This window comes from Lontra canadensis, unplaced genomic scaffold (assembly GCF_010015895.1).
Source record: "Lontra canadensis isolate GAN:19392208 unplaced genomic scaffold, GSC_riverotter_1.0 scaffold35, whole genome shotgun sequence".
In the NCBI taxonomy this organism is placed as follows: Eukaryota; Metazoa; Chordata; class Mammalia; order Carnivora; family Mustelidae; genus Lontra; species Lontra canadensis.
In genome coordinates this window covers 1,749,468-1,774,677 of record NW_022631029.1, presented here as the reverse complement: position 1 = coordinate 1,774,677, position 25,210 = coordinate 1,749,468, and the positions used below count along the sequence as shown (strand labels likewise).

At 54.6% G+C, this 25,210-nt stretch overlaps 1 protein-coding gene and 1 long non-coding RNA gene across 2 annotated transcripts; one reads left to right on the top strand and one right to left on the bottom strand.

Annotated features, from left to right (window-relative positions):
• Positions 1 to 14,589: 14,589 nt before the first annotated feature.
• KLF2 (Kruppel like factor 2) lies at positions 14,590 to 17,087 on the bottom strand. The gene is made up of 3 exons (XM_032867542.1): positions 16,906 to 17,087; positions 15,818 to 16,649; positions 14,590 to 15,216 (listed from the first exon to the last, which is right to left on the bottom strand). The coding sequence occupies exons 1-3, from the start codon at positions 16,978 to 16,980 to the stop codon at positions 15,041 to 15,043; spliced, it is 1,083 nt and encodes a 360-aa protein (XP_032723433.1). The 5' UTR covers positions 16,981 to 17,087; the 3' UTR covers positions 14,590 to 15,040.
• A 1,940-nt stretch (positions 17,088 to 19,027) lies between these two features.
• LOC116873664 lies at positions 19,028 to 22,307 on the top strand. Its single transcript, XR_004383874.1, has 3 exons — positions 19,028 to 19,276; positions 20,248 to 20,321; positions 21,714 to 22,307. It is a non-coding gene; the product is annotated as an uncharacterized LOC116873664 (long non-coding RNA).
• Positions 22,308 to 25,210: the final 2,903 nt, after the last annotated feature.

Genomic DNA, 25,210 nt, shown 5'->3' with positions numbered 1-25,210 from the left:
GACAGATCTGGGGGCGCCCATTCATCCCTTGGAGTCCTTTCTCCTCCTCCGTAAACTGAGTGTAATAACTCTATCTCTCATGGCTGTTGTGAGAATCCATAGCGAATTCTCCAGCACATTCTAGGTGCTGAAGGTGGCAAGACCCATAGTAGTGGTTGTTTTGTTATCTAGCTAATTGTGGTTTAAAAAAAAAAAAAAAAAAACACCCCAAGCCCCACCTAACAAAACAGCATCTCAACCATTTTTCGTGTACAAGTCGGTCGTGTTGACTATCTTTGCATTGTTGTGCAACAGCTCTCTAGAACGTTTTCATCTTGCAAAACTGAAACTTCATACCCATGGAACAACTCCCCATCTCCCCCTCCCCCCAGCCAGTAGTAGTGGGTTTTGTTATTACTGGGTCGGATGGTTATGATTAAGGCTCTGGTTGCTACAATTGTGATTGCTTTGCACTTTGAGAGCCGGGTGTATCAGTCCCTGGAAGTGTGCGGAGCGGGGAGTCTGTCTATACTAGCTAACAAGCTACCGCACACGATTGCTTACGAAGGGAGCCTCGTTCTCCATAAAGGACGTTGATCGGAATGGGGGAGCAGGGACACAATCCCTGAGATTGTGTGAAGGTCTTTGGAGAGAAGGGGGGCTCGAGTGGCCGAGTACCTCGTGCAGACCAAGTCTGTCCTCGGCCGACATCCAGGCAAATGGTGCTTTTGTCCGAGTGCCGCCTTTCATGCCAAGGCTCGGCCAGGGGACTTTCCACTCGAGGGGACAGATGCCACTGGCCCTGTGTGGCATGGCTGGACTGAATCATGGGCTTGTCACCACTTCACCCATGGTTATTTTTATAGCCGACAAGCAGACTTACTGGAAATGGCTTGGCATGCGGGCATCGGACGTTCCTGCAGTTAAATCTGAGGAGTTGGAGGACACAAGCCCAGGGATGGGATGGCTCTTCAGGCCCATGACCAAGACATCCCCACGGAGCATATCCCTCCCAGCCCAGGAAGAATTCCTGGGATCCCCGGCCTTCTAGAGGTCTTTCCTGGTCTTTGGGGTCTTTCCAGACATATATTTGAGGCCCCAGAGCCCTCATCAGTGCCATGGTCTCTGACCCTCATGGCTTGCCCCAGCCAGCCTGGCCGCCTGCCCCCGCCTGGCCCGCCCAGAGGAGGAGTGCGTCTGGCCTGCACAGGGGACATTCTGTCATTTTCTGGGTCACATTTTTGAGTTGTCCTTTCTCTCTCTCTCAAGCAGGGACTGGGCCCAAGAAAGTGGTTCGGAGGAGGTGACAGGAAACTGATGTTGGGCTGGAGGTCCCCTGCCCCTTGGGGATGGTCTCCCTGTCCCCCAGGCCCACGGGTCCCAGCATGGGAGGAAGCCCCGCGTGGGGCATGTTTGTATACTTCTTCCTCAGCACACTTGTCACATTTCCTGCAGCTCGTCTTCTCTGTCTTGAGCTGCCTGTCTTACATCCAACCGACCACTCGGAGCCCTGGTTTTGTTCCCGTTGTCTTGCCAACGTGACACCCCAATTCCTGGGGTAGTGCCACATGTATTTTCTGAACTACATTTCTTGCTTGGAAGCGTGGTTGAGCAAACAAGCAGGAATTTTCCATCAGGCAACGGCTGGTTTCCTCCCCACCAGACAGGCCATGGGTCCTCCGTGCTGCTGTGGACTGTCTTGGGACCCTCGACAGACTAGAGACTTCGGCAAGGCATCGATCGGGGTTTAAGAAAGGCCATGAGACTCCTCACCTGGCCTTCACAGAGGTCCTGCAGCGTCTGTGAAACTTGTTCTAGAAAATTCTTTCCACTTAGATTCAATTAAAGGACGTGGAGTCCATTTGCACTGAGTCCCCTCCCTCTCATTATGTGAGAGTCAGGGACTGACCACTCTGTCTGAGCCCTGGGGCCCGGGGCTCTCTCTTGCTGGCCATCACTTACCATTTTCTCTTAGGAGCCCCCGTACCAGGTTGATCTGCTGCATTTCCTCAAAAACCAGATGCCCTCAAACGCCGTTGTGTTTCCAGAAACAGAAGATGCCGCAAGCAGCCAACATACTTTGAATCAGATTTAATTCTGCAAATGTTTGCTATCACACTGTGCTAGACCAGGGGTCAGTAGACTTTTTGTAAGGGACCAGATAGGAAATATTTTTGGCTTTTAGGGCCATATGGTTTCTGTTGCCATCACTCAAGTCTGCGATTGTTGCATAAACGTGGCCTGAGACTCTATGTCAACGATTGCACGCGGCTGCCTGCCAATAAAACTTTATTTACAAAAACATATGGGGGGCCAGGTTTGGCCCTCAGGCTATAGTTTGCCACACCAGATCTAGGGCCTGAGCTGGGGCCTGGGGAGGCAGCGGAGAGCCTGACATTCTTTCTGCCCTTATGGGGCTCCGGCTGAGTTTATTTTTATGATGCCTGAACAGTTTTTGATTTCTATCTTTCTCTGGGGTGCAGGTGGCATTCTTTGGAAGAATAAAAATGAAATGCTACATTGTTCGCAACACCATTAAACCAGAGGTCCCCTCCCTGTTTCCCCATAAGTTTTAGAGTCAACATGTTGAAAAGGAAATTATGTGAAGTAAGAATGGCTCTTTCTGTTAATCCAATGACAATGTCAAGGTCATACCATTGTTTTGATTCCCCTCACTCTCCATATTAGGGACTCTCCTTGCCATCTTGCCCGAAGGCTGACAAATGCAGGGACTGAAAGGAATTTTTTTAAACCACAAAATGGAAATTCTATTGTTTTTCTGGCCATCACTCCTATATCCAATGATACACGTCTATATGGAGTTTTTTACAGTATTACCTTAATGAAATGGATAAAAGGTCTTTGAACTTACCCTTTCTGTGTGCCTGTTGTCTGTTGTTAATAGAGGAGTGGACGTTCCTGTCAGCAAAGCAGAGGTAGAAGTCCTGTCGGGCTTGAGGCTTGTCATGTCTTGTTTTCCATTTATCCATCAGAGACACTGGGTCCAAATTTTATTTTATATTCACAAATGAGGTTTTTAAAAAAATGATAGCATTTCACAGTCGAAACTTCTGTTCCCATTTTCTTTCAAAAAATACTTTTGTTTTTCTTGAGGTGAAATAAACAGAACATGAAATTAACCACTGAAAGTGAACAATGAAGAGGCGCTTAGTACATCCAGTGTTGTTCAACCATCACCTCCAGGTCCAGAACATTCCATTCCCCTCCCCGCAGAGGACACCCCATCCCTATGAGCAGTCACCCCCCCCCAGCTCCCTCCCCGAGCCCCTGATGACCCCCAGCCTGCCCTATGTCTCTAGGGATCTGCTGGTTCTAGACGTTTCATGTCGATGGGCTCACGCACCATGTGACCTTGCGTCTAGCCATTCTCACTCAGCACGACATTTCCAAGGTTCGCCCACCTTGTAGCATGTGTCAGGACTTCGGTCCTTTTTATGTCTGAACATGATTCCGCTGCATGGAGGCCCCACTGTGTGTCCGTATCCATACTTCGATGGGCCCTGGAGTTCTTTCTACTTCTTGGCTGTTACGGACGTCGCTGCAGTGAGGATCCCGACTGTTTCTTCAGTGAGCAAGCCCACAATGGCCAAACCGTTTGCTCCAGGCAAAGACCTTGCAGGAGACCCTCCCACTTAAAAAGGCACCCCGACGGGGTTCAGAGGCATCTCAGGCTGTCCTCAGAAAGGACCAGTGCAAGGTCACCCTCACACCCACTCTGTGTGCTTCCATCGGGACCCTCAGAGTTTTCCCCGCGCAGAAGTCACTCAGGGGTGGGACAGTTGCTTGGACATTGGGGCAGTCCCCCTCCCCTGGTCCCACGTCCTAGAGACCCTGGAATTAAATAGAACGAGTAGGGGTGAGGGTCGCACAGAGGGAGCCCCGCCCGGGCAGCTGCTAAGGCCCCTGCTTTGCCAGCAGAGGAGATCAAGACCGAGAGCCACAGGCGACAGGGTGAACTCAGGAGCCCAACTCAGCCCTGTCCAGCGCCCCCAGCCCCTGCCTCGATCCCCCCAAAGCCCAGACCCTGGTGGGCAGGGAAGAGCTGGTCCCTGCAGAGACCCGCACGCGCACAGGGAGACAGGGTTGGTGGGAACCGGCTGTGCTTGATGTAACAACTTTTGAGATAAGAAACTTTTCCTTCGACAAACCTCTGCATGACTCAAAACGAACCCACGAACCCCCGGCACGCTGGCCTGTCACCCCGGGGCTGCATTGAGGAAATGAGACATCAGGATGTCTTTGAGGTTTGGGGTTCAACGGAAACACACAGGGAATGTGGAGATTTCTGCCCTGGAGAGTCAGGATTGGCTTCTCTGGGCTTGTTTTCCAGCCAAGCGGAGGGACCGGGCTGGCTGGATTCCTCCTTGCTCTGGGAACATCATAGAACCCGGACGCCGCAGACACGGGGTTTGGCGGAGTGTGTCTTTTAGCCTTGGGACAGTCCCCAAAAGGCCAACTTGGGGTCAGGGTTGAAATCAGGGGTGACTGAGGCGGAGGGCCATCAGGACGTGCCGGAGAAGGCAGGATGGCAGCCCTTGAGAGCAGTGGCTGGTGTTGGCGGGTGCAGAACTATTTCCTGAATGACTGTGACAATTTCGAGCCGCGTGCCTCACAGTGTGGCCTGCACATGGCCAAGCCAGTCCCTGGGGCGCTGTAGGCATGCCAGCTCCCAGGCCCTGTCCAAGGCCTTCCAGAAGGGATTCCAACCATGCTGGGGGACAGAGTGGATGGGACAGCCTAGGCTGAGCTCCCACGGTGTGGCATGACATGACTCTCCGATTTGCTGTTCTGAGCAGCCTGGGGGGAAGTGTGGCTCAGCTGGCTGGGCAGTTGCCCAGAGCTATGGCCTGGAGGAGAGTGGTTTCAACCTGGGCCACAGACTCCGAGGCCTGTCCACACTGCGTACTACACACTACCCAGCATCCTCTTGGCCTCTCTTGGAGTTGATAAGAAATCCTGTCATCCCAGGAAACACTGGATTTGGAGTTTTGCTCCTGATGAGTACCAGGAAGCAAAGCCACTATGTCCAGTCACGGTGTGACCCCTTCTCAACCAGGCCCCCCAACTCAGACACACACCTCACCGCTAGCTGCTCAGACCCAGTAGAATGAGGAGAGGCAGATACCTGTCCCGACACCCACACCCTGGTTAGGTTGGCCCACGTGACAATGGGCAGGGGTCCTGCTGGGGAAATCAAGGTAGGCTTCCTAGTGGAGGTGACACTTGAGCTGGGCCTTGAAAGGTGGACTAGGTTTGTCCCATGGACACATGGGAGGGGATTTTCCACATGAGGGACAGCCTTGACAAAGATGTGGACTTGTGGAGGAGGGAGGGTGCGTGGGGGTAGGGTGGGGGGACCTTGGAGATTAGGATGGGAGGTGGGGGGTGCGTGATGGCAGTTGAGGCACAGTGGGTGGAGGCTGGCTGCCTATAAGGGGCTGGAATGCTGAGTGAGCGGCTTTCCAGCATATTCCGAACCACAAGGAAGGGGCATGTCCGGGTGGCTGGGGGAGACTCAGAAGCAGACCCCCAGTGGGGGGCCCCCCGCTGGAAGCCTTGGAACCTGACAGAGCTGTTCTTGGGGGCTTGGGGGTCACCTGTGTGAGTCAGGGCAGGCTTCCACTCTGGGGGCTACGACCCCACAGGGACCAAGGGAAGTCCCCAGGGGACACCCAGAGATCTCACAGGCACCCCAGATGTGCAGCAGGTGAGATGAGTCTCAGGTACACTGAGGCCCCTTGGGCGAGGCCTGGATTCCTCTCCCCCTCACCTAACATGGAACTCGGGGGCTCAGCGCCCCCAACAAACCTCCCGTTGCCACGATTCGCTCATTAAGGCTCCAAGTGGGTTTTCCTGCATTTCTGTTCTTTAATTCCCATGCATTTCTGAGTTTGCCAGATTTCTCCCTGTTCTGGATTTCTAGTTTCATTCCACTGTGGTCAGAGAACATGCTCTGTAGTATCTCAGACCTCGTCCGTGCATCGAGGTGGGTTTTGTGGTCGATCCCCGGGAATGTTCCGTGTGCCCCTGAGGATTCTGTATTCCGCTCCAGTTGGTGGAGTGTTCTAGACATGTCTGTTACAGCGAGTGGATCTACAGACTCCCTGTACTTAAAAATATGTTTTTTTAGGGGAGCCTGGGTGGCTCAGTGGGTTAAAGCCTCTGCCTTCAGCTCAGGTCATGGTCCCAGGGTCCTGGGATCGAGCCCCGTGTTGGGCTCTCTGCTCAGCGGGGAGCCTGCTTCCTCCTCTCTCTCTGCCTGCCTCTCTGCCTACTTGTGATCTCTGTCTGTCAAATAAATGAATAAAATATTTTAAAAATATATGTTTTTTTTAAAGCCGGTGCGGGGACAAGGGGGGAAAAGGGAATGTCAAGAGAATGTCCTGTTCACTCTGTTCTAGGTTAAAGCAACGTCGAGTCCTGGCCGGTGGGGGCCATTGGGGCTTGGGGGTGTGGCCCGCTCCCGAGGGCTGAGAGACCCGGGAAGCCTGGCTGGCCTGTCCCAGCGAGCGGCCTCCACAGCCTCCGCAGGAGAGCCGATGGCATCAGCCCGCATGACGGCCTCGGTCTCTGGGTCCTGGCCCAGCTCAGGCCCCAGCCCAGGGGAGGGCCTGCAGGTCTGGTGCTGCCCCTGGAGGAGGCCGTCCTGGGGCCTTCGGGGCCTGGCAGGCTGGGGTGCTCGTGGCAGCCTATAGGATGAGCGGGTGGGCAGGCGGGCGTGCCGGGTGTGAGTGGCACCTCGACCGCAGGCCTGTCCAGCTCTTGGTGGGGCTGCCATGAAGCCCTGAATTTTAGGGCGGCCCCCAACACTGGGCCACAGGCAGCGCTCGCCTCCCTGCCGTTTCACAGAGGAGGAAACTGAGGCCTGGCATGTGGCTAACTGGGGCTGAGCCAGCCACGAGCTGGTGGAGAACTGAGATCCAATGGTGCTGGGACGCTTGCAGGCCCAGCGGCGCCCGGGTGATCTGCTCAGGAGAGAGAAGCATTTCTGAGCTTCTGAGCAGCCGTGAGCAAAGCCTTGCAAGAGAAGATGTTGCGGGGTGGTGGGGGGAGGGCACCCAGCAGTTCCAGGTCTGCTTAGATCCCCCACACGACTCAAAGCAGGGTCTTGAAGGGATGTTTGCATCACAATCGCCCAGAGGCAGAAGTCACCCAAGTGTCTGTCCAGCAGGGGCCAAAGGGAAAGGCAGAATGGGGTTGAGCTGCACCGTGGAGTATTACACAGCCAGAAACAGGACAGGACTTCTGACCTGGGCGCAGCAAGGGTGAGCCTGGAGGACGTTATGGGGAGGGAGCTCAGGCGGCCACAGTGGGACAAATACTGTGTGATTCCCCTTATGTGAGGTCCCTACAGCAGTCACAGCCACTGAAGCAGGAAGTAGAGTTGGGGGGCTGAGGGAGGGACAGATTTTGAGTGTGGGAAGACAGGAAAGTTCTGGAGAGGGACGGTGGGGATGGCTGCACCATGGTGTTGATGTGCTGAATACCACTGAATTGGACACAAAAATGGTTCCAGTGGTTAGTTTCATGTTCTGTGTATTTTACCCTTATGGAAAAGTAAAGAAAATAAGGGGTGTCCAGAAAGAAAGTTGGGTGATATGGGAGACAGAGCTGGAGAAAGGGCTCAGGCTGGGAGCATGGTCTTGGCCAGGTCTCTGTCTCCGCCCCATTCCCATCTTCCTTGGTCTACAGGGACTAGGATCGGGGGTGGGCAGGTGGCTCCCTTGGATGGTGCCAGCCTGGTTTTGGTCTCTGCCCCCAGGGAGCCCCTGTCTGAACCAGCCAGGGAACAGGCTCCCCCCGATCTGGGAATCTGGGGTGAAAAGTACTCAGGGAACCAAGAGAAGAGCAGGGGAGGGTGTGAGCACTCGGAAGGGAAAGTGAGGGGCATCTCCCAACTGTGGGTCACAGCTGAGGAAACATGTCATAGCACAGGACGGGCGGGGAACAAAGCCGATCGTCACTGCCTGCCTCAATCCCTCCATGGCTCCCTACTGCCCTTTAGTCCTGCAGCTCAGGCTCATCCCTGCCTCTCCGCGTGCATTCCAGTCAGAACCACCTCCTCCTTCCCAGAAACCCCACGTGCAGCCCTCTCCCTCCACCCCACTCTTTCCCAGGGCTGGGGTCAGTCCGTGAGCCCCAACTTTGGAGGCAGGACATGTGGGTGTTGCACAAGGCTGAGAGAATCAGTCATGCTTGCCAGGAAGGCCCAGCTGAGAGCCTGGGATTTGTGGAGGCGAGAGACAGTGGGGAGGCGCAGGTCACTGGTTTCAGCCTTGGGGAGTCAGGGGAAGGATTTGCGTCAGTCCCACTCTGAGGAACTCTGGCCTTTCTTGCTGTGTGATCTTGGACAGGTGGCTTCCCCTCTCTGAGTCTCCTCATGCATCCCTCACCTCCGGGCCCCATCAAGAAATCCATCTGCCCCCTAGTTCCATGTGGTCGGCTAATTTGCTAATGTGTGCTAAGGCCCAGAGAGGAGCCCAGTCATTTGAAAGAAGTCACCAAGTACGTGCTCAGCAGGATGAGGGCCCTGGGTCCTCCCTCCATCCCAGGGAATGGGTGAGGTCTGCTGAATTGTCACACATCCCGAGGACCAATCACGGCTGGCCATGGGAAGAAAGAAGCAAAGAATTTCCAGCTGAGGAAAGAGTAAGTGCAAAGGCCCTGAGGCAGGACTTGAAAGGTATATCTGTTTCTTCCCAGAGCCACAAATGGCCACAAATGTACCCTGCCCCACCCTCCCTTTCCTCCAAAAAAAGAATTAAAATTGGTGAAATATGGATCATTGAGATTTGCCTTGTCCCTCTGCCTCCCTCATGAAATAGGACTGAATTTGGCCTCCAGGGCCTACACAGCAAAGGGAAAGCCCTGACTCTCAGAGTAGGAGTCCTAGCATCAGTGTGTGTCTCTGAGAAATGCCTCTGGTCCTCAGATTTCTCTTTTGCAAGGACAAGGAGATGGTGACCCTAAGGGGCTCACAGGCTGACAGCAGAGATAATGTGCTAAAGGCCAGTGAGGGGAACACTCGCTGGCAAGACACTGGAGGGCACAAAGCTGAGGGGCTAGGAATTGAGACTCCAGAGCCTGCTTCTTCCCTCCCTGCCTAGGAAGGGCTACTCAGGGCCCCTGACTCTTGTCCCATGGCCTCCTGTTACCCCCTGAGGATCTGCTTTCTGGCTTTAAGTCTGCAGAAATGACCCCAGGGCAGCTCAGCTAGGTTACTACCAGCAGCTACAGGAAGAGTGGGTGAAACTGGCATTCTAGGCCCAGGGGTAGCAAATGCAAAGGCCCTGAGGCAGGACCAGGGGTACGTGTTTGGCTGACAGTAAGGAGGCCAGCGGGGCTGAGTGAGCACACAGGAGAGAGACGAGAGGTGGGAAGGAGGATCTAGGGACCCTCAGACCACGAAGAAGTCTTCGGATTCATTCTAGAATGATGGAGAGCTGCTGGAGGACACCATCTGATTTGATAGGGGAGACAAAATTGTCCCCAAATGGTGTCCGCGTAGAGGAGCCATGGGTCCAGTGCCCTTGTTTTCAGATGGGGAAACTGAGGACTGGAGACCCTCAGTGACTGCCCATTGCAGAGGCATCCCAGTGGGGGAAAAACTTTCATTTCAGGCAGACAGGGCTTCGAGGCTCAGGTCGGTTACGTGGACAGTGATCTTGCTTCCCCACACCCCCGTTTTCTCACGTGCAAAATGGGCACAAACCCCTGGAAAACACTCATCACGGAATCATCCTAGAAATCCCTCCCTCTAACAACCTCTGATTGGAATCGGGCTGTAGGATGCAGGGCATCCTAGAAATCTCACCCCTGCCTCCTGTCTAGCCCAGTGCACAGGCGGACCATCTGTATTCATCCATTCAGCTGTCGAGGGACACTGGGGTTGTTCTCACTTTTTGCTGATTATGGGTCCTGCTGCTGGGCACCTCGGCCTCCTTGCACCTGTTGGAGTCTCTGTTTTTAAATCTCTGGGGTCTACGGCCAGCAGCGGAGCAGCTGGGTGCTGTGGTAACTCTGTTTTGCTTTTTGGCAAACTGCTTCCCGCCACCCAGGCTTCCTTTGGCTTCATAATGTAGCATCTCAGGGAGCCAGGATCCCCCAAATATTTGTGTCTCCTGACACTCATGGGGCCCTCCAGGAACCACAGCCATGGGCATGGAGGAAGACACGGCCAGCTTGATGTGTTTCAGGATGGAGACATTTCGAGGCACGGGTAGGAGCTGTGACGTCGGGCTGACGGAGGTTCGGGCCCCAGCTCCACTACCTGCACCTGCCCCAGGCCCAGGCTAGCCCTCCGCTCCAAGAACCCTACTTCCTGCATCTGGAAAACCGGGGTGGCTCTCCTTCTGCCCCCACCACCGCTTGGTGGGCAGGTTGAAAGGGAGAACCTGGGGAAGGTACCCGGGATTAAAGCACCTGCCCCAGCCCGTGGGGCTCAGTTCAGGTTAGCACTGGGTTAGTCACTCAATAAACTTGTTGACACTGGCTCTGGGTGCCCGCCTGAGGTTGAGTCACTTCTGAGTCCCGGCTGCTTCCCCAGGACTCAGCTCAGGGCTAAGGCATTGGGTGCATCTGCTGAATGAATGAATGGGAGAGACTGAGAGAAAGAGGGGAGGTGGAGAGAAAGAAAAAGAGGCAAGAGAGACAGAGACATAAAGAGAGACCTCACACCCAAGGACCTGCCACCCCGGGGGAGACTCAAGGCACTGGCCACGCCCTAGTGCTGGGCGCCGCCCTCCCCCTGCATTCTGTCCTTCTGTCTAACGGCTGCATCTTCACTTTCCAGACAAGGAAACAGGCCTGTGATGCAGACATGAGGGCTTCGGTGGGAGGGAAGGGTTTTGCCTAAGCAGTGGTTCTCACTGCCTGCCCTTCTGTACACCCCCCGCTCAGGGGACATTGGTGACGTCTGGAGACAATTTGGTTGTTATGACTGAGGGGCTCAAGTTGCTATAGGCATCTGGTGGGTCGAGCCCAAGGGTGCTTCTCAACATCCTACCACGCACAGCATGGCCCCCAGCAGCAAAGGAGGGTCCAGCCTCAGATGTCAGTTGGTGCCAAGGGAGAGAAACCATGTGTCAATTATTTGGGGGAAAAAATGGTTTAGGTCCCAGGCTCCCAGTCCACAGCAGAATACAGTCCCCATCTGTTAGCTGATCCCATTACCTCCTCTCTCCCCCAGCTGCTGTATTTAAGTGCAGGCAGGATCTTAGGACCTCAGTGAGTCATAAAGTTGTAAATGCAAAGTGGCAGCTGGGTGACTCAGTCAGTTGAGTGGCTGGCTCTCGGTTTCGGCTCAGGGCATGATCTCAGGGTCCTGGGATCAAGCCCCGTGCTGGGCTCTGCACTCAGTGGGGAATCTGCTTGAGGATTCTTTCTTTCTCTCCCTCTGCCCCTCTCCGTGCTCACTCTCTCTCTCAAATAAATAATCTTTAAAAAAAATTGTATATGAAGTCTCTTAGGTGGTCATGGAACCCCAACCCAGTGGTTCTCAATCTGGGGTTAGTTTCCCCGCCCCCCCCCACCCCGGGGACACTTTGCAACGTCTGGAGCCATTTGGGGTTGTCACAGCTCGTGGGGATGGGGGCTGCTGGTGTGAAGTGGGCAGGGCTAGGATGCCGCTGGAGGTCTAGAGCTGCCACTAGAGAGCCCGATCTGGCCCCAAATGTCGCCGGAGCAAAGGTGCAGGAACCCGGTCCTCAGCACCACAGCTCCTCATGGGAGCCACCTGGCCCTGGTGATTTCATGAGCCGTCTCCGGCCTGTTGCCTTGGGACTCCCCAGGGTGATGCTGGGTCTGGGTGTTGACAAGGTGGGACAAGGCGCTGAGTCAGGGACTCATCTTACCCTCTGAAAGCTCACGTTGGGACAAGGTGCTGAGTCAGGGACTCACCTTACCCTCTGAAAGCTCACGTTTCCTCTGCTTCACACCCTCTTCTGTCACCAGTCTGGGTGTCCGGGGCTCCCTGACATACAGGAAACTTCTGGCAGAGAAACAACTCTTGTACCCTCCCCCCATCTCTGGAGTAACTCTTGGGAGATCATTCTGGCAATGCCCAAAGTCAACCCCAAACCTTCATCCCTTCCAACCCCTTTACCCACCCCCCGGAGGACAAACTGAAACATGACCCCATATATATATATATATATATATTACTAGGTGCTTGTTTGCATAAGCAACTTCTGGCATGTCTAGTGGAATATTATGCAACCATTTTAAATTGTATTAAAAACATATGGAGGGGAAAATGGTTTTCACCTCGCTTGGAAAAAAAAAGGAGGGGTGGGGGAATCCGGTGATCACCGCAGCCGTGGGAAAGCGATTCAACGGCTCACCAGAAATCCCTCCCTCTAACAACCTCTGATTGGAATCGGGCTGTAGGATGCAGGGCAAGTTGTTTTCCCGTCTGATATTTACCATTCTGACAAATGGATACCAGGACTTTTTATGGAAAGGAAAAATGTCCAGGTTTGGTGTGTTCTTCCAGTGATCTGAGGTGGGGTCCGGCGGTGAGATTTTATTCCTACTTCTCTCTGGGTGACATCAGCCATCAAAGCTTGCTCCTGGGACAGGGTCACCTCCTTGGGTAGAGAAGCATTGGCTCCTGTTCTTTTAGGAACCAGAGGACCAGTTCCTCTGCCTGCGGCACCGCTGATATCTGGGGCTCAACCTCTGAATGCTGGGGCGGGGCGGGGCGGGGCGGGGGGAGGGGGTGCCGCCAGGTTCATCATGAACAGCTTAGCAGAGCCCTCCACCCACCGGATGCCAGCAGCACCCCGCCGCCCGTTTGTGGCAACTGAAAAGGTCTCCAGTCCAGGTCACCCCTGGCTGAGGACCACGCATCCAGAAGACACCTGATGAAGGTTGACATTTGGGTTTTCAGAAAGGGACGATGAGGGCTCTTTGGGTCGCTGAAGCACACAGCCGGTGGGGGCATGGCACTGTGTTCTAGCAGCTGGGGGCGCTCGGGAACAGAAACTCAACAGCTTCTGTCCCCTGACACTGGCCTTTCATCTGACTCAACTTCCCCTGGGGGGGGAACCTGCGAGGTGTTTTTTGAGCAAAGCCAGAAAAAGAGCTTTACCTGCGAGTTGAAACGCAACTGGAAAGACTGAAGACCCCGCAAAAGGTTATTTTAAATCTTTTGTGAGTCTTTGTGCTGCCCTTCCCCCTCCCCCTCCCACTCCCCCTCCCAATGCTTCCGGGACCAGCTCTGAGCGAAGAGCATGTCCATGGGGTCGGTGGGGCCCCGGCTCTGCTCGGCTCCGGAACGGTTTTGGCAAGAGCCACAGAGAGTGGTTTCAGGAGGCTCACACACTCACACACCCCTCATCACCGGCGTCCCTGGGCCCTGGCTATTTACTCGAGGAAGATGAATCAGATTGTCATCTTCCATTTCTGCTTTTTGTGGATTACCAAATGCTCTCAGCTGTTTCCAGGACTGCCTTGGGTTGGGGGCGGGGGGGGGGGAGGGAGGAAGGTTGGAGGGAGGGAGGAAATCCCAGCCTCTGTCGCAATGGGGCAAGAGTGTTTTAAAATAGGCGCTGCTTACAAGCTATTTTCACTTTCTGGAAACAACTTGTGCAATTGTTGGTAGTCATGGTTACCCACCCAGGGCCCCGAAAAGGGGGAAGATGAGAGGGAACCTGCCAGGGAGAGGCACCTCGTTGCGTGACAGGGACACCTGGGGTGCAGGGCAGCGGTCTCCTCCTTTCAGAGGTGGATCTCTGCAGTGGCCACCTCCCACCACCAAGGCAAGGGCTCTGATGTGATTCCCTCACACCAGGGCACCTGCAGGGGAGGGTCTCACATTCCTCCAACGCAAGCAGCACATGGGTTACTGCAGAAAGCCCCTGATCCCTTCTACTGGGGTCCACGGACCCTTGGGAGGCAGACAGACCTGACTAGCTTCCCAGTGCCACCACTCTCCACAGCTGCCTCTCTGGGCCTGTTTCCTCATCTGGAAAAGAGCCATACATAGCCCTCAAGTAAAATTTCATTTTTTCTAACAGGATGGGGAACTCATCCCTTAAAAAATCCTGCTCAAAAGCAAGACTAGTAAAAGGCAAAAGCAGTTCAGAAACTCATTATTTTGCCCCTTTCAAAAAAAAAAAAAGAAAGAAGAAAAAAGGTGTGTGTGTGAGGAGTAGGTGGAAGCCTGCACACTCCAGAACTTTGGCTAAAACCTCAGAAGCTTCCAGAAAGAGGTAGGCTTTTTTTTTTTTTTTCCCTTTTCTTTTTCAGCCCAGAGGAGGCCACGTCAGTGGGACCAGCACTTTCCCCAGCTCAGGGGAAAAAGAGGCAATTTATGGCTCAGGGAACAACCTTAAAATAACTCTCCCTCAGTCTTAAAATGTAGTGTTTAAATTTATAGAAAAAGCCACAGGTTCCTGGCAGCTGGGTGCTGGCTGGGGCAGGCCACACTTCACCCCACCTCTGCCAGGCTGCCCTCCTCCATCAAAGCTGCCCCCTCTCCCCCCACACCCGCCCTACACCCCAGCTTCCAAGCAGTCAGACCAGGGCTGTGATTTTTCAAAAGATGCAAAACTTTTTTTTAATAAAAAAAAAAAAAACCAACAAAAGTCTTATAAAAATGAACCAGGGAGCCAAAATGCCCACCTGTCTTCCTATTTTACAGTAATACAATATCTGTCACAGTCACTATGTACAATATTATAAAAAATGTCGAAGACAGTACAAATTAAGGCTGTATTTCTCACAAGGCATCAAGCCTCGATCCTCTAGTGTAGACCCGGTGGGGGGGTGGGGAAGACGACACTTAATTATTGCACCATTTTGAAAACAAAACTCGTCAAGGAGGATCGTGGTCTTCTCCCACCGGGTCTTCAGTCTCTGATGGGGGCCGGGCCGTCGTCGTCGTCGTGGGGCTGGGGGAGCCTCCTCAATGGCCACGCCGTGCCCAGCCCGGTCCTCTGGGCCCAATAAATACCAGTCACAGTTTGGAGGGGGCCGCGCCCGGCGCGTGGGACCCGCCACGGCCGCGCGCGGGTGGGGGGGTGGGGGGGCGTCCAGGCTACATGTGCCGCTTCATGTGCAGCGCCAGGTGGTCGGAGCGCGAGAAGGCACGGTCGCACAGGTGGCACTGGAAGGGTCGGTGGCCTGTGTGCTTGCGGTAGTGGCGCGTCAGTTCGTCTGAGCGCGCGAACTTCCAGCCGCAGCCGTCCCAGTTGCAGTGGTAGGGCTTCTCGCCTGCAGGGAGGGGGCGAGAGCGGGCCTCAGTTTGCTTCCCATGTACTCGCCTGTGACCCGGGTACGCACACGCTCCCTGCGACAGTGACTACTGGGGCGCGCGAAGCCTATCCCTAACCAACGCCCAAAGCTGTGGGGGGACCTATGTTTTGGACCTCTAGGGATCCCAGGCACACGACCCTAGCTCTCGAACCCCCTGATTCTCGTCCCCCAGGGCGCCCAAAGTGCACACTCTCCACTCCCCAGCGCTTCGAGCCACGCCCCCGGGGGAGTCCTAAACTTGCATCCTCTCTCCAGCGTTCTGACACCCAGCGCCCCCCTAGGTTTCCTAGGCGCGCGCACCCTCTGCCCAAAGCCCTGAGCCACGCTCCCAGGAGGGTCCAAAGTGTGCGTCCCTTCCCCAACATTCTGATACAGGGTCCCCCGAAGGTTCCTAAGTGCGCACTCCCTCCCCAACCACTAGAGCCACGCCCCCAGTGGAGTCCTAAGCGTGCGACCCCCTCCCAATCTTCTTGGCCACGCCCTCGAGGGGGGTTCCTAAGCGCTCGCCCCCCGTCGCGAGCCCCCCAGCCACCGCCCCCAGCCGGCGTTCGCCGCCCACCTGTGTGCGTGCGCAAGTGCGCCTTGAGGTGTGAGCTCTTGGTGTAGGTCTTGCCACAGCCCGCGTAGCTGCAGGTGTGCGTGGCGGTGCGCTTGCGCGGCCAGGAGCGGCGGCCACGCTTGGGCTTGGCTTCGAGCAGCTCCAGCGGGGACGCGGGAGGCGTGAGGAGACCTCGGGCGGCGGGCGGCGCCAGGCCCAGAGCTGCGGCGGCGGCGGCGGCGGCCGCGTCGTCGAAGAGACCGAAGGCGGCGGGCGCGGGCGGCGCGTAGTGCAGGCCGGGCCCGGGCGCTCCGAAGCCGGGGCCGCCGAAGGGCGGCGGGAAGGGGCCGCGCGGACCCGACGCAGGCAGGCGCGCGGGACCGTCGGGGCTGAGCGGCGGCGTGTCGGGCGGCGGCGGGGGGCGGCCCCCGGGGCCTCTCATGCACGCAGCGGCAGGGCCCGGGGCGCCCTCGCGCTTGAGGCCCCGCGGCCCGCGGGCCAGGCCGGGCGCGCAGCCGTAGCCTCCGCCGCCGTCCGCCTCGGGGGGCTCGGCCTTCACCAGGCGGCCGGGTGGCGCCAGCAGGAAGCGGCCGTGCAGCGCGGGCCCCGGCGGCACGTCCAGCTCGGGCCGCAGCAGCTCGGACACCAGGCCGCCCGCAGGGGCGCTGTAGGGCGGCGGTGCGCTGGGCTCGGGATAGTAGAACGCAGGCGGCGGGGGCGGCGGGGGCGGCGGCGGCGGCTCAGGGGCTGCCTCAGCGCCAAGGCCGTCCAGCCCCATGGACAAGATGAAATCCAGCACGCTGTTGAGGTCGTCGTCGGTGCCGCCTGCCTCGGGCTCTGCGCGCGGCCAGCGCTGCGGGTGACAGAGCGATAGGGTGCGGGCGTGAGCGCGGGTCAGGTCTCGGCGATCGCCGCCCGCCGCCTGCGTTCTATTACCCTGAGCCCACTGTTCCCGGGGCTTTTTTACACTGAGCCCGTTTTACAACACTGAGCCCGCAGTCCCCGCCGCCTGCGTTCTACTACCCCGCAGCCCACATTTTTACTACCCTGAGCCAGCTGCCCCCGCCGCCCGCGGTCCTGGCCGCCCCCGATGCCCCTGCCGCCCTCACCTCCTGCAGGCCACGCTCGCGGCACGGACTGGCGAAAGTGGAGAAGGACGGCAGGATGGGCTCGCTCAGCGCCATGGTTGGGACCTGGGGCCGACGCGGGTTCGGGACACCGGTGAGTGGTTGCCCGGAGTCGGGCTGATCGGGGTGCGGGCGGGCGGGCGGGGACGCTCTGCGGCCCGCGGCCGGGCCCGCCCAAGCCTTATAGGCGCGGCGCGCGCGGGGGCCGGGCCAAAGCGGCGGCGGCGGAAACGCGTCCCGGATGGGGACGAGCTCCGGGCGCAGCCTAAATTTAGCCGCGGTATATAAGCCGGCGGGCGGCGGCGGCCGTGGCCATTGCGGCCGCCAGGGCTCTGCGCAGCCTGGCCGGCCCCCTGCGCACTGCCAGGCCGCGCCCCCCTCCTGGGCCCGCCCCCGCCTGTCTCCCCGGCGACGCGTCAACACGCGCTCCACAACAGCAGCGTGACGCCCAGGGATCCCCGGGGCGCCCCGTGGGCTCCCGCCTGCTCGAGGACCTGGAGCGGAGGCGGCATCCGGGGACCCGGGACTCAGAGTGGAGCACTGGGTCCCCCGGCCTCCGGGGATCCCTGATGTATGGGGAGAATGGTCCCCAACGCCTCAGAGGGGTTCCCAGAATCCCTGGTGATGGGCGAGATTGACCCATAGTTTCAAACGGGGTTTCTAGAATCCTAGATGGATGGGTGGGGTTCCCGGGACCCCCGATGCAGCGGGGATTGGGGTCCCCAGGATTCATAATGGGTGGGGAAACTCGGCCTCTCATTTTCCGGGGGCCCGCTAAGCCTGACCCACTGTTATGCCCGACCCACTGTTATGCCCATCGCTATGTAAAAAACCTTGTGTGATGACCTTAACAAATGTTAAGTCCTTGAGACCAGGGGTCTCTTAAGGAAGCCCTCCAGGGAAACTGAGGCCCAAGGGGCTCTGGGAGAGGCTTGCCGTCCTTTACTGACTTGCATTAAGTGTAGAAGCTGAAGACAAGGGTGACAGTCTCCCCTCCAACACAGACCCAGCACTGGGCGGAAGCAGCGGGTGGCGGCAGGGGACAGGGAACAAGCTTGTCCGGTGGGCATGTTGAATATACCACCTGGGTTGCTGGCAGCACAGTCTTGCCAGCAAAGGACTGTCACTACCATTGTTACTGTGTGCTGGCCCTGTGTAGGCTGGGAGAGCCCAGCGACCAAGAGCCAGACAAATCTGCCTGCTCTTGGGGGCTTCCCCTAGGGGGTATAAAATAAACAAGTATATTGGGGATATGAACCTTTTGGAAACATAAGGCAGGGGGTGCAAGATACAGCGCGGAGGGGACTAGGAAGCAAGTGAGTGTGAGCAGGGAGAGAGGGGATGGTGAAAATTTGAACCTCACCTCACCCAGTGCTTTTATGAGTCAAGACCTGGAGAAAGGGGGAGCCACGTGAGTCCTAGAGGGAGAGCATCTCATGGTGTAACCCAGAGCCGGTATCCAGCTTTGGTCTCTTGACTCCAGAATCTGTCTTCCGGACCTGGAGGCATCCAGGGTCTTCTTCCGTCCCGTGGCCAGGTGTTTACGGGTTCAGGAAGCTCCTGACCGGGACACCTTCTCTGGGGCCAGGAACGCTTTGCCACGGACAGCAGCTGGACTACCACAGCCCAGGACCACTGCATGGTGGTGGCCTTGGCACCACACAGGCATCAAGGGGCCCCTCTGGGGTCCACAATGCTGGACCCTCCCAGCTGGAAGGCACCTCAGAGGCGCATCACGTCTCCATGAATCATCCAACTGTGGGTTCAGCAAACGCACTGATGAGCCCCATTCGTCAGGCGCCGGGGATCCGGGGGTGCTGGGGGGGCAGGGATCCTCCCTACAGCTTCCCTGGGCTTTGGGAAACTTCAGCTGGAATGGTGGCTGCCACCACAACGACGGAGAGTCAGCCTCAGCCACAGACTGCTGGCTGTGTGACCTTGGGCAAGTGGTTTTGCCTCTCTGGGCTTGCTTCTTCATCCGTAAAACACAGATGATAATGGTAGCTTACCCCACAGTGGTTCTGTGTGTGTGTGTGTGTGTGTGTGTGTGTGTGTAAGTGCTGGTGACATCCTGTGAGCCCTCTATAGTTTTTGGTTAAATGAGCCACCTGTATACTTTTCTCACTGCTTTTACCTGAGCCTCTGTTTCCGCATAGGATAATGAGGCAAAGATGAAGGGAATCGAATTTGGTCCCCAAGGCATATGATTCTCTGGTCCTCCTCTCCACCTCGGACGGCTCCTGCGGCTCCTTCCAGCCCATCCTTCCTCCTTTCTTGGATTCCTTGCAGGTCCCGGAAGGGACCAAGCCCGTACTCCATGCCAGGCCTTTGTACTTGCCGTGTTCTCTACCAAGTAATTCTTTCCCTCACTTCCCACTTGCTTGGCTCTGGCTCATCTTCCCTTGCCACCCCCTTAACTAGTGAACTTAAATTTTTAGGGTGCTGTTAGGTTTACAGAAAACATGAGTAGGAAGTATACAGAGTCCCCATGTCCCCCCACACATGCCGTTTCTCCTGGCAGTATGTGATACATTTGTTAATACTCGATGAGCCAGTATTGATGCATTGTTACTAACTGAAGTCCGCCTAACTAAAGTCCGCAGTTGACACCAGTGTCTCCACTCTTGACGTTGCACCTTGTATGGGTTTTGACAAATGCACGTCATGTATCCACTTTTACACTATCATATGGAGTAGTTTTGCTGCCCTAAAAGCCCCCCTGGTCCCTACCTCTCCTTCCCTCCCTCCTCCCTAACCCCTAGTTAGGTACCATAGTTTTTTATCTTTTTCCAGAATCTCTCCAGTTGTTGCTCATACGTAGTTAGTTTCTTTCAGCTGGCGTCTTTCACTTAGCAATGGGTATTTTAAGAGTCACCCATGTCTTTTGATGGCTTGAGTACTCATTTCTTTTTTGTTGCTGAACAATATCCCATGGTATGGATGGATGGACCACCGTTCACCTGTTCGCCTGTTGAAGGACATCTTGGTTGCTTCCAGTTTTGGGCAATATAGTTGCCAGGTCGGATATACACTGAATATGGCTTCATGGACACATTTTCAGATTAATTGGATATATCTAGGGACACAATTGGTGGATCACAGGCTAGCAGTGTGTTTCACTTTGTAAAAAGACCACCAAGCTGTCCTCCAGAGTAGTACTACCATTTGTGTGCCCACCAGTGGTGAAAGAACAAGAGTTCCCATTGCTCCACATCCTCGCCAGCATTTTGTGTTGTTGGTTTTTTTTGTTTTTGTTTTCGTTTGTTTTTTTTAGCCATTCTAATAGGTGTGTGGTGGTATCTCATTGATGTTTTTAATTTGCAGTCTCCGGATGACGTCTGATGTGGAGCCCCTTTTCATTCGCTCATTTGCGAGCTGTATATCTTTGTCATTGAGAGGTCAGTTCAGACCTTTGGCCCAGATTTTAACTGGGTTGTTTGTTTTCTTATGGACTTTTAAGCATTATTTGTATATGTTGGACACCCATCCTTTATCAGACAGGTGATTCGCAAAGATTTTCTCCTAGTCTGCGGCTTGGGTTTTGAATCTCTAACAGTACCTTTTGGAGAGCAGAAGTTTTTTATTTCCAGGGAGGCCAGTGTATCATATTTTCCTTTTAGGATTGTGCTTGGGTCTTTTATGTATAAAATCGCCAAGGCCACAGTCGTCCTGATTTGCCCCTATGTTTATCATCGAGAAGGTTTATAGTTTTTGCATTTTATACTTCACTGAATGATCCATCTTGAGTTAAAAACAATTTTTTTTTTTTTTTTTTTTTGGCCTATGGATCTCCAGTGGTCCCAGGACCATTTGTCGGAAAGGTCAGGGAGCTTGTCTGTGCATTTCAGCCTGGCCCTGTCTTCCAGGCTCCGCTGACCCAACACCAGGCCTCCCTGTGCTGCATAGTTCCCTTCTCTGACCCCGCTTTTTAGGACTTGTACTGCAGTGCTTTTCACTGTTGGTCATTCTTTTATCCATGGGTTCCTTTTTTTTTTTTTTTTCTTTCCTGTCATGCCCACAAGCAGTGCATGACCTGGGGGGAAGGCAGGAGCCAGGGGCCTGGCCCAGCGCGTGATACACACTCAGTCAGCATCCAGCAGGTGGGTGAGCAAGGAAACGAGCGGATTTCTCTCCCGCAGCTCCTCGGAGGAACTTCTGTAGGGGGCTCGCCGCTCCTGCAGGACTCTCCACAGTTTCTTCTCCGTCACCCAGCTTTCTGGGACCTTCCTTGTCACCACAGCCAATGGGTCGAACATGTCCCAACACATATGCCCACTTCCTAACCCCGGGTGCATGTGACTGGGACCTGATTTGGAAAGAGGGTCTTTGCAGGTGTAATTAAGGGTCTTGAGGTGAGATCATCCTGAGTTAGGATGGGCCCCGAATCCAATGATCAGTGTCCTTAGAAGAGAACGGACATGGAGTCACAAGCACAGAGAAGATGTCTAAGGGAAGATGGGGGGGCAGAAATCACAGTAATGTAGCCCCAAGCCAAGGCACTCCTGGATGTCCCTCCTGGGACTGGTTCTGCCTCAGAGCTTCATCAGAAGGATGAACCCACCCTGTCGACACCCTAATTTCAGACTTCTGGCCCCCAGAACTGTGAGAGAATACATGTCTGTTGTTAAACCACCCAGTTTGTGCCTTTTTTTTTTTTTTTTTTTTTTTTTGCGGTGGCCCCAGGAAGCTCATACATCATGGTAACCATCTGTTCTCTCCCTGGCTTCCTCTCCAGACAGGGAGCCCCCCAAAGGCAGGGGCCTCCCTCGATTCATCTCTGTGTCTCCCAGGCCCAGCTGTGGACCTGGTGTTGAAACAAACATGATGCGGGGATGCCGGCCACCCACCGAGGACCTCCCAGGGCAGTGTGAGACACTTTGGCACGGCACCTGGTGAACAGAGCCAGCCCCCGGAACCACCAGCAATTGGGAAGAACGTGGACTTCAGTTGCCACTTTACCTGTATGACCTTGGACATGTCCTTGGACCTCTCCGAGCCCTCAGTGTCATTGGGAGACAGGAGATGGCACGTGTCAAGAGCATCGGCTGCCTGATTATGAACATGAGTGAGCGAGCCAGATGGGGGATCCCAGGCTGAGGGAGGGACCTGGTACTTGGGAGGAGGGCTCAGAGCATGGCCCCTCTCACCCTGCTCTCTAGGCCACACATTTCTATGGGAGTGGGTCCTGGTGGCATCTCAGGTGACAGTGCCTTGGGAGAAAAAGTCAGATCCCCAGGGCGGCCTCTTCCCAGCTCGGGGACATACCCTCTGCTGAACTTCACAGCCTCTGAGCAGCCTGTCCCATCACTTGCTAAGTGGGGGAGAATGAGGTGTGTCTACAGAAGTTACATGATCAGGGGCTCCTGGGTGGCTCAGTGGGTTAAAACCTCCGACATGGCTTGGGTCATGATCCCAGGGTCCTGGGTTCGAGCCCCACATCGGGCTCTCTGCTCAGCGGGGAGCCTACTTCCCCCTTTCCCTCTCTGCCTGCCTCTCTGCCTACTTTTGATCTCTGTCAAATAAATAAATAAAATCTTTAAAAAAAAAAAAAGTTACGTGATCAGTGAGTGGCCCCATAATGCTGAAAGACAAGCAAATGAGCACCCTTCTCCCCAAGTGTCACTGGTAAGTTCCAAAAGGGTAGGGTCTGTCTCTGTGTCTGTGCCTTGCTGTCTGCTTCACAGTGGGAAACTTTGTGCCTCTTGATGGTGATGCCTTCACTCTCATGTTGTTCCAAGGCCTCCCATCCTCTCCTAACAAGTCAGCATTAATCGTCAAAGACGGGGGGTGGGGTGGGAAGATCATTTCCCTCCAATCCACTGATACTGTTTTGAGCACTGTGCTGGCATGGATTCTGAGATTGTTTCCAGGCTCAGCACTCGGAAGCAGTGCTGTGATTGATTGGTGATGTCTGTCTGTGATTGGTGATGTCTGTTACTGTGAGAGGCTTGGAGGAATGGTGCATATGCTACTTTGCATTTACCATCTCCTGCCATCTATGCTTAAGGGCTCACGATGCTCACAAATCAGAAGTTTTTAGTCTCAGCACCTCATAAATATTGAGCTCCCTCTCCATGCTCTGCTGGACCTGGAGAGAAAGCTAAAGAAGTACACAGCCCCTTTCTGCCCACAGAGAGCTTACAATCTCCTTTAACTGGGTCCTTACCATTTCTAGTATCCTTCACTTCTTGCTACTTTTCTTCTAGAGTCTAGACTGCCTCTCCCTTTACCAGCTGTTCTGCCCCAAATAGCTATTGTGTGCACTTGGCCCAACTCCCGAGAGCAAGCACTTAGGAATTCTACAGAAAACACGTCACCTAAAATACAGCTGAGCTTCCAAGACAAGTTATGAATGCTCTAGAGGAATTGTATTTGCATGACAGCAGCAACTGGACAATGACTCCCAGCTGGGGTGATTAGGGTGTTTCTGCCTAGGTTTGCGCAAGCTTTCTGCAGCGTGTTGCCAGACTCAGCTCCCCCTGTTGCAAAGAGGTTTGGCAGCTTGGCGTTTCTTGGGGATGGGAAGTCATGTGGGCAAGGACACCCTTTGCGAGTGGGTTTCTTATCATGGGTCACCACCTCGCTGCTGCTGTGCTCAGAGGCCCGAAGCCCCAAGAGAAAGGGCACTTTCCCGTTTGCCTCTCCGTCTCTGGGACTCTCTTGTTGCTTACAAACAATTAAGTAGTGATATGTGGGGGAAGGTGCCAAAGTTTCATTTGGTTGGTGACTGATGGATTCCCAAGAGAATCCTCCATCATCTCCTCACCACCATGATGGTCTTAGTCTCGTTGATACAGAGGACAGGAGAGGAGGAGGGAGCAACACTTATTAAGCACCTACTGTATGCCAAGCTGTACATTGAAGAATTGCATATGTTTCCTTATTTAATCCTCAAGCATATCTGTTTAGCATGGTGAGCAGTGGATGGAAGAGGGGGGCTCAGATAGAACCTTAGGTCAGATCCTGGCTCTGGCACCTGCAGCTCGGTGACCTTGAATGAGCAGCTTTCTCTCTTTGAGCCTTAGTCCCTCATCCATCAAAGGGACACGAGAGTGCCTCATCACATGCTGATGAAGATAAGAGACACCACATAGAAAGGACTTTTCCTAGAAGAGGCCTTCCCATTCTGTTAGCTGTGTTTAGGGGCCTCAATCAAGGGCTGGCATACCCTGGCTCGTGGCTCTTTAAAAAATATATCAGAGGGCACCCGGGTGGCTCAGTGGGTTAAGCCGCTGCCTTCGGCTCAGGTCATGATCTCAGGGTCCTGGGATCGAGTCCTGCATCGGGCTCTCTGCTCAGCAGGGAGCCTGCTTCCCAATCTCTCTCTCTGCCTGCCTCTCTGTCTACTTGTGATCTCCGTCTGTCAAATAAACAAATAAAATCTTTAAAAAAATATACATATATATATATCAGAATGTCAATAGTGTTATTCTTTATCTTTTGTGTATATTCTAATGTTAATTATATGCATGTATATTTGTGTATATAATTTTTTATTGAGGTGAAATTCAGTTAATATAAAATTAACTTTTTTAAAAAAGATTTTTATTTATTTGAGGGAGAGAGAAGAGAGAGCATGAGCAAGAGGGGCAGAGGGAGAGGGAGAGAGAATCTGAAGCAGACTCTGCACTGAGCACAGAGCCCAATGCGGGGCTCGATCTCACGACCCTCAGATCATGACTTGAGCTGAAATTAAGAGTTGGGTGCTCAACAGACTGTACCACCTAGGTGCCCCGAAAATTAATTGTTCTAAAGATTTTATTAATTTATTTGTCAGAGAGAGTACAAGCAGGAGGGGGAGAAGCAGTCTCCCCACGGAGCAAGGAGCCGAATGCAGGACTCGATCCCAGGACCCCAGGATCATGACCTGAGCTGAAAGCAGACGCTTAACCAACCGAGCTGCCCAGGTGCCCCTAAAATTGTTTTAAAGTGAACAATTCAGGAGCATTTAGAACATTCACAGTGTTGTGCAACCATCTCCTCTACTTAGTTCTGGAACATTTCCACCACCCCGGAACAAAACCCCACGTTAGCTGTCCCCGCCCCCCCCCCCCCCCCCCGGCCACCACCAGCCTGTTTTCTGTTTTTGGGGATTTGCCTGTTCTGGACATTTCATATCAATGGAATCACACATTATGTGACCGCAGCAGCTCTGGCTTGGCTAACAGCTAACCATGGTTGTACATTTATGAATGGCTGGGGAAAAAAAAAGAGTATTTTATGGTATGTGAGAATTCTACGAAAATCAAACCTCAGTGTCCATGTGTATGCTTTCCTGGCACAGGGC